Source organism: Carettochelys insculpta, chromosome 22 (genome assembly GCF_033958435.1).
Source record: "Carettochelys insculpta isolate YL-2023 chromosome 22, ASM3395843v1, whole genome shotgun sequence".
NCBI classification, from domain to species: Eukaryota; Metazoa; Chordata; order Testudines; family Carettochelyidae; genus Carettochelys; species Carettochelys insculpta.
In genome coordinates this window covers 13,221,082-13,229,859 of record NC_134158.1, presented here as the reverse complement: position 1 = coordinate 13,229,859, position 8,778 = coordinate 13,221,082, and the positions used below count along the sequence as shown (strand labels likewise).

At 63.5% G+C, this 8,778-nt stretch overlaps 1 protein-coding gene across 1 annotated transcript; it reads right to left on the bottom strand.

Annotated features, from left to right (window-relative positions):
* Window positions 1-4,771: 4,771 nt before the first annotated feature.
* ABT1 (activator of basal transcription 1) lies at window positions 4,772-7,695 on the bottom strand. Its single transcript, XM_075017563.1, has 4 exons — window positions 7,662-7,695; window positions 6,888-7,152; window positions 6,279-6,454; window positions 4,772-5,996 (listed from the first exon to the last, which is right to left on the bottom strand). Exons 2-4 carry the CDS (start codon window positions 7,135-7,137, stop codon window positions 5,604-5,606), a joined length of 819 nt encoding a protein of 272 aa, XP_074873664.1. The 5' UTR covers window positions 7,138-7,152; window positions 7,662-7,695; the 3' UTR covers window positions 4,772-5,603.
* Window positions 7,696-8,778: the final 1,083 nt, after the last annotated feature.

Sequence of the window (8,778 nt, the reverse complement as noted above, 5' to 3'; positions counted from 1 at the left end):
CGAAGGGCGAGCGGCTCAGGGGGCCAGGCCTTTGACTCACCGAACGCAAATGGCTCGGGGCGGTGAGGGGCGCGTCCGCCAGGCTAAGGATGCTGTGTCTGAAGCCGCCTGGCTCTGGGCGATGCCCCCACTGCAGCAGAGCAGGGGCTGGAGTGCGGCGTCTGGGCCTTTGCTGACGTGTGATGAATTATCAGGTCTCAGAGCGGGGCAGCGGCAGGGCGGGTGGGGAGCCATGACTAAACTAGCCTGGGATTTAGGGGCAGTCAAGCCGAGGCAGTTAGGTGCCCAACTCCCTTGGGTTTTGGCTACACTGTAACATGAGCCGCAGCCCCAGGGCCCCAGTGTCGTTTGTAAACCCGCCCGGGGACCAGTTCAGCCCAGGGCCACAGCGTCCCCCCGGCCCTTTGGGGCCCCAGCTGCCCACACCCCTAATGTCTGTCCCGAAAGCAGCCACGCCAGCCCTGGGGCCCCAGCGCAGCCCATGGGAGCCCAGCGTGGGGGGCTGGCCAGGGCTCGTGGGAGGGAGGTGAGACTGGGGGACACGCTGGGCAGACTCCCCAGGGACTCCCACAGCCTCCCCTGGGGCCGTGCAGACAAGACAAAGCCCTGGGGCACGACTCCAGGCTCCCAGCCAGACTCCGCCAGCCCCATGGGATGCGGGGCCCCTGGCGCGGCCCCCGTCGGGTGCAGACGGACAAGGGCCGCCCTGGGTTGAACCCTGGATCATAGCGCTGTGGAGCCATGACCCTGGGGATTGCAGCCCAAAGCAAGAGAGGTGCTTGGCCTGGGGGAGGCTGCCAGTGAGCCGGGGGGAGGGGGGGCCTGTGTGCTGGGGGGCGTGTTACAGCTCCGGGCTTGTGTTACGGGCTGTCTGTCGGCTGTTCCAGTGAGCGGCCGAAGTGCTGCTCCTCGTTAGTTCGCCCTTGTTAATCCTCCTCTTCTTCCACGGCGACAGCTGGTCACAGCCTCTGGTCCGCGCTGGGGTTCGTGTTCACGCTGGCACCCGCAGCCGCGCAAGACGTCGCAGCTGGTGCTGCCCAAAGGAAAAGTCAACCTGCCCCAGGATGGAAAATGTCAGAGAAGAGAGAACCCCCAAAATCCCCACCCCTGGCCTGAGCTCCTCCTCCGCCCCGACCTGAGCCCTGCACCCCCAAAATCCCCACCCCTGGCCTGAGCGCCTCCTCCGCCCCGACCTGAGCCCTGCACCCCCAAAATCCCCACCCCTGGCCTGAGCGCCTCCTGCGCCCCGACCTGAGACCTGCACCCCCAAAATCCCCACCCCTGGCCTGAGCGCCTCCTCCGCCCTGACCTGAGACCTGCATCCCCAAAATCCCCACCCCTGGCCTGAGCGCCTCCTCGGCCCCGACCTGAGACCTGCACCCCCAAAATCCCCACCCCTGGCCTGAGCGCCTCCTCCGCCCCGACCTGAGACCTGCACCCCCAAAATCCCCACCCCTGGCCTGAGCGCCTCCTCCGCCCCGACCTCAGACCTGCACCCCCAAAATCCCCACCCCTGGCCGGAGCGCCTCCTCCGCCCCGACCTGAGACCTGCACCCCCAAAATCCCCACCCCTGGCCTGAGCGCCTCCTCCGCCCCGACCTCAGACCTGCACCCAGTCCTCCTGTCCCCTCCTCTTCCTGCCCCTCTCCCCAGGCCTCCAAGTCCCTCCTGCCCCCCAGAGCTCTCCCCTTCCCTCCACGTGGCACTGGATCCTCCCTGCCCCTGCAGGGCCCCTCACCCTTCTCCACCCATCACTGCCTACTCCCCGAAAGCCGGGCTCGTCCCCTTCTCCTACCCCAGATTTACGACAGGAAGGAGCCCAGCCAGAGCGGGGCACCCCACAGCGCTGCCGACAAGCGAGAACAAGGGCACGAGCTCTGCTGCGTGCTGGAGGTTTGACAATTGGGTCTGGAGCGTGGCCGGTAACCGAGACGCGGACACACGTGGCCCCACGAAGAGCCTGGTGTTTGTTCCGGCTCCACGAGTGGCCCACCGTGGCCTGGGAAGGAAACCAAAAGGAAGAGAAAGAGCCGGAGGCGTAATGCAAGTAGCAGGAGCAGCTGCCGAGGGGGAACCTGCCGTTTTGCACAGCTGTGCAAATGGAAACGGGCTTTAAAACTCGGGGGGGAAAAAGCTTCCAAGTAAAAGGTGTTCCAAGCAGGGAGAATTGTTCTCCTTAACCTCGGAGGCCAGGACGAGGAGCAACCGGCGCACACGGCCGCCAGAGGAGGTTAAGTTGGGTGTTAGGAAAAGCTTCTGAACTGGCCGGGGGTTAAACACTGGAATAAACTGGCCAGGGAGGCTGGGGAATCGCCAGGGCTGCAGGTGTTGAAGAGCAGGTGGGACACGCAGGTGTGGGCTGCTGCTCTGGCGCAGGATGGGATGGGGCCCTGCCTATTCCTGGGCTTCTCTGATCGCTCTGACCCAGCAAACCAGTAAAACCAGGCGTAAAAGGGGCCTCTCCCACGCCTGGCTTTGCTGGTCATAAACCAGCCACGTGGGTGTCTCCTGCCATCCACTTACCCTCTGGCCACCAGGTGGGCCGACCCGGCAGTGACAACCCTGCGACTGCGACAATGCCACTGGACGGACGCCCCAGCAGCTCCTCGCTTTGCCCCTTTCTGGGAACCAGCACCAGGCGGTGATGGTGTGATGGGGGTCAGGGGTCCCCCTGCACTGCACCCCGTCCGCTGGCAGGAGAGACTCTCACTCAGCAGGTGCAACAGGAGGTTTATTAGGCAACAGATGCCCAGTTTCTCACAGAAGCGACAGTACAGCAGTCAGAGACAGTCCTTCCAACCCGTCCTGGGGGGAAGACCCCGAGGGGGGCCCCTCTGGGGTGTAGCTTCCCCCTCCTCAGGCTGGCTCCTTCCAGCTCCTCTTCCCCCAGCCTCAAACTGCCGCCCCCTGATTCAAAACCCCAGCTCGGCTCCTCCCTCCTCTTTGTTCAGGCAGAGGTGTTACCTGCCAGTTGTAGCCCCAGGGTCATCCTTAGCCACTGAGAGCTGCTGCTTGCCTCAGACACCCAGCCTGACTCACACATGCACCCCCCCACTCCATCACAGATGGAACGAGGGCGGGCGGGGGAGGAGCTGCCCAGGCTGGGGCACTGGGGTGGGGGGGCGCTTACAGTGCCCCAGGCTGTTCCCCAGGTACCTGTCCAGCCTGGGCTGCTGCAGTGCCTGGGGAAGCTGACAGCAAGTGTGGAACAGCACCACAAGAGCCGGCAGTTCTGCAAGGTGAGGGACAGGGGAGCTGCCTAGTGGGTCCTGGGCACCGAGGTCACCCCCTATGTCCCACCGTTGCGCCAACAAGGGCATCTCGGGCACAGCCAGGACTCCTGGGTTCTACCCCCGGCTCTGGGACTGGAGGGAAGCCTACTAGTTATAGCAGGGGAGGGACCCAGGATTCCTGGGTTCTATACAGAAAGTCACTTCTCCTCTGGGACTTAGAAGCTGGGTTGTCCCCCCACCCCCCTGCCCCTCCTTGGAGCTGGCTCCATGCTCTGAGCCTCAGTTTGCCCAGAGAGGGACTGCCAGGAGGGATAAAGCAGGGAGTGAAGATGCAAAGGCGGCGGCTCTGGCGCCTGCACAGAAGCTGCCATTGCTGGGGAGGAACACGCAGGTTCTTATCTGCCCCCATCTCCACCCAGTGCCACAAGGCCCCGGCTCAGCCCACTGGAGTGGGGATGCCAGGTGCCGTGAATATGGGACAGCCTGTGCCTCTGCTGAGACTGGCACACGGGGACAAAGCGTAAGAGGTGAGATTGGGGCCCCATAACACCAAGTGCCATACAGACCCCCCACCCCATCCAATGCCCATGGGGCAGAGCCCCAGAGGCACAAGTCAAAGGAGCACACAAGGGATCAAAGCAGGCCCAGGGGTTGGAGCCAGTGGGAGCGGAAAACAGCTGCTGTCTCCAGGATCCCACTGCCCACACCAACAATCCACTGTTAGGGCACAAACCCTGTTCCCTGGCCGAACCCCCAAGGGGCAACTCTGCTGGGGGATCCATGACTCCAGGCCTGAGCCATCAGGCCCCAGTCTCTCTCCAGGGGCTCTGAGGGCAAGGGCCAGCCAGGTCAGGCTTCACCTCAGTGCTGCAATTTGGGACAGTGACAGAGCAGTGCCAGCTGGGCCCTGGCTTGCTCCACAGTCAGAGAGGGTCTGGCCCGCAGAGGAAACCTGGAGACGGCTATTCCAGCACTGAGAGGTGGAGAACCAGGCCTGGGCTGGAGCAGGAGCTCTGCTGAGTCAGGCAGGCGGCTGCTTGCTGACAGTCCCGACCCTGAGGCCAGAGAGGAGCTGGTGCCTCCTAAAGGGGAAAAACTCCATTCCCCACCCATTGTGGGGGTAGCTGAAAATGAGAGTAGTGAGGGAGAGGGAGCCAAGCCCCCTGACCTGCAGCTGAAGGACAAAAGACCAAGAACAGAGATGACCCGGCCCAGCCATAAGGTCACCCTCAGCCCCCAGCCAGCTCTATTTTCCTTGGGCAGCCCGACACCCCCATTGTTTGCTTGTGCCCAGACACCCCAAGCCATCTCTACCACTCCGACTGAGTGACGTCCTCTACCTCCTTGACTGCTCCCATTGGTGGGCAGCCACCACCTTTGACAGAACCATTCCGATGTTCCAGGCTGGACCACCCATCGAGATGTCAAACAGAGCAGGGCCACGAACCAGCCCCGTGGGAAACCCGCCCACTTGACGCCGCTGCTCCACCCGCAGCTGCACAGTTGGCCAGTTCGTAATAAACTCAGCAGCCACCGCCTGCGGCCCAGCACTCTGCTTTGTTTAATCAGTCAATGGGGAGGACCAGTGAGGCACCTGGTGCCAGCTCCTGTCAGACACCTGGAGACAGAACAAACCCAGCAGCTGAGCCGACCGCTGTGCTACAAAGGGGCTTTGCAGTTGCCAGCCCTGCTCTCGTCTTCCGGACAGACAAGAGGCCAAATCAAACCCAGCCTGGCCGTCCGAGCGCCCCGGGGGACCCAGCGGCTGAGCACGGCTGGGGCAGCGTGGGAGGGACTGGCCCAATGGGAGATGCCAGGATCAACTGAGTCAACAACTGGTCTAACGCAGCTACAAAACGAGCAGCTGTGGGGGGGGCCAGTGTGTGTGGGGGACAAACAGGGCACTCAACCTGCCCCCTCCACTCCCCAACCCCCTCCAAATTAATCTGGGCTCCCCAAGCTCTCGCATGGAGTCCTGCTTTGGTTCACATCCACCCCAGTGCATCACCCCACTGCCCCCAAGCTGCTATCCCCAGGCCAGGATGCTGGAGCCCCAAAATGCCAGCTCCCCCAAGCTGTGGTGAGCATCTGCCAGGAGTCCTGCCTCCCAGCATCCCTTTCCCTTCCACCACTAGCCCACACTCCCCCTCGTACCCAGCCAAGCAGGGAACCCAGGTGTCCTAGCTCCCAGCAAGCCCTGCTCAAACCCACTGGACTCCCCTACCCTCCCAGAGCCAGGAGAGAACCCAGCAGCCCTCTCAGCCCATTTTCCAGAGCATGGTGCCCCCCCCAGTGCCCAGCCTGGCCTGCCAGTGGAGAGCACCCGCTGCCCAGTCCCCTGCACCCGGCACCCCCCAGCACCAGGTGTCCTCACAACAGATCTGGGCCCCCCGGCGCCTCCGCGGGGGCAGCGTTCGCAGTGCTAAAGATCTTGGCCAGCAGGGAGCGGCTGGTTTGGGCTTTCAGCTGGATCTCCTGGGCCTTGGCCAGCTGCCCCTGGAGCCGCCGCCCGCTCCTGCCCGCCTTGCGCCGGTGGAGCTCCTCCTCCGTGGGGCGCTGGGCGAAGGCCCAGCTCTTCTGCTCCTCGCTGGGGGGCGCGGCGGCAGCACGGCGGGCGAAGCGCTGGCTGGTCTCCACGCTGCGCAGGTAGAAGCTGGTCTCCCGCTTGGCTTGGGAGATCTCAGCCCGCAGGCGCTGCTGGCGGACCTGGCGCTCGTAGGCGAGCCGCTCGCTCAGGTGGGGCCACTTGAAGCGGTGCAGGTACTGCAGGGACAGACAGACAGACGGGTGCCTCACTGCCTCTGACCTGCTGCGCCTCATTCCTCACGCTGGGCTGGGGAGAGGACCCAGGAGTCCTGCCTCTCAGGCCCTGCTCCCCACCCAGAGCCAGGGAGAGAACCCAGGAGTCCTGCCTCCCAGCCCCTCACCCCAGCTCTAGCCACTGGACCCTGCTCCCCACCCAGAGCCAGGGAGAGAACCCAGGAGTCCGAGCTCCCAGTGCGCCCAGCTCTATCCGCCAGCCCCCACCCCTTTGCACACCGGTACCTTTATGTTCCACAGGTCGTAGTGGAAGCTGCTTCTCCGGCGGGTGCCCATGGGTGTGTTGTGCAGACTGGCAGCCACGAGCTTTGCCACACGCTTGTCCCTGAACTCCACCCAGCCCTCCGTGTAGCTCTTGGCCTTGGTGCCTGCTTTCTTCTTCCTCCTCCGGACAAACCGCTCTAAGGGACGGAGAGACCCAGCTGTGCCTCTCCCACAAGCCTCCTCCACCAAGAGGCCCTCCCAGCACTGACATGCAGCCACCTCTGGGGCGGGACAGCTGGGAAACAGCCACGCGTAACACCGCAATGTATCTTTTGAGCCAAGAAATTAAGAGAAGCCCAATGTCCAACTGAGACCAGCAATTCCCGCTGAAGACAGGATTTTACTGGGACACTTCAGCTCATACCCCAAACAATGGATGAAAACCACCAAGGCATATTTAGTACCAAGGCTCAGAGGATGTTGGTTACAGACCCCTGTGCCCCCTGCTCCCCTCAGCGCCTGACCCTGGGGTGCGGTGGAGAGCACCACCGCCCCCCTCGCTCCCTACACTACAGCACCCTCCCGCACCCTGGCTCTGACCGCCAGGGGAAAACCTCCCAGAGCACTCACCCTCAGGCTGCAGGAAGATGCGGCCGACCTCTCCATGGACGCTGAGCAAGTTGCGGACATGCCGTGGCCGGAAGCGGGGTGGGATGTGTCCCAGGTACAGGATGCCTGGCACGATCTTACCCCGAGGAGGGCCCGGGGCATCTGGTGGGGGTCTCCCCTCCTCGCCTGCCTCCTGCCCAGCCCCCAGAGGGCTTCCCTCCTTGTCTGTCCCCTGCTCAGCACCTGGCAAACCCTGAAGCTCCTCTGGCATCCCGGGGGCTGCCCTCTGCCAACCGAGAGACGTTAGATCCAGCCTCAGCCTGCCCCAACTTCCTTATCACCACTCAGCCAGCCCCATAACCCCTGCATGTCCCACCCCATGCTCCACCCCCTGTATTTCCCCCATTCCAACCCTGTCTCCATATCTCCCCATTCCCCATCCTACAGCCCCCATATTTCCCCTGTACTCCGTCCCTGCCACCCCATCCCACAGACTCTTTCAGACACCCTGTCTGCAGCATTCCCACCACAGGGTCTGGCTCCCCCAGCTCTCCCCCCTACACATCCTCTTCCTCCCTGCCCCCAATCTCACGCGGGTCCCACAAGTCCCTCCCCACAGCTGATCTCATACAACGGAGAACCCCTCCACCTCCCACACATCTCCCCCGCTGTGCATCCCCTGCCCACGCCAAGCCCCTCTCGCGTGACCCCCAACCGCCCCGCAGTTACCTCTCCCTCAGCCACCACAGATCCACGTGTTCCGGCCCCAGCCCCACTCTAATCCCCACAACTCACCCGCTCGCTCTCGCTCCACGCCGCCCTCACTTTACAGCAGGCGCAAACAACCGGAAACTAACGTCACAGGGGCCGGGTCAGAACGCACAGCAGGAAGCAGGGGGCGGAGAAGGGGCGGGGTCAGAACGCTCAGGAGGAAGCGCGGGGCGGAGCCGGGCCGGGGTGAGAACGCTCTGGAGGAAGGGGGCGGGGTCAGAACGCTCAGGGGGAAGTAGGGGGCGGGGCCAGAACTCCTAGGCTGAAGCGGCCGGGAGGGGCCAGAGGCAAGTTGAAGAAGTCAGGGAGGGCCCGGAAGGCAGGAGCAAGGCAAAGGGGAGGAGTAGCTGAGTGGGTGGGGTCGAGGTCAGCGCACCCCGCCTGGCTCCGGTGTGAGCTGGGGCTGGGGGTCTCCCAAGGAAATGAAGAGGCAGGAGGGTTGAGACGCACGAGGCTGTATTTCTTCGCACAACACCCTGGCAAGCTGCGGACCTCCTCCCCGGAGCACGTCGTTCAGGCTAGGACTGTAGCAGGGCTCAGGACAAGAGCTAGATACGTTCCGGGAGGACAGGGCCATGGGTGGCTGCTGGGCAGGGACCGTGCCCCTAGCACCTGCTTGCTAGAAGCTGGGAGCAGGCAGCGGGAGGGATCTGTTCATTCCCTAGAGACTTGGCACTGGCCCCTGTTGGGAGACAGGATACTGGGCTAGGTGGCCCCTTAGACTGACCCAGTGTGGCCGCTCTTATGATCTGACTTCAAACCCCACTCAACTTCCACCTGCCCACTGCCTCAGTTTCCCTAGTCGCGGCCTCACCCTGCTACCCTGGGCTGTGCCAGGATACAGACTGTGAGGGACTCGGACATGAGATTTTTAGAGGGCTCTCAAGCACAGCTAGCTGCGACAGGCCCTGATCCAGGGCTGACAGCAGAAGCGAGACTGGTGTGTAATGGCAATTTGGCACGGGGGTTTCACAGACAGCAGGATGAATCAAGCGATGGGAGGGTCCACCCTCAGGAGACTGAGCAGTTGGAGAAGTGGGGAGACCAATGGTGTATGGAAGGAATCGAGAGGGGCGATCCCCCAAAAATCCCTCCTGCTGGCCTGATGTGAAGGAGAAGGCTTTCCCTGCCCCGAATCTGC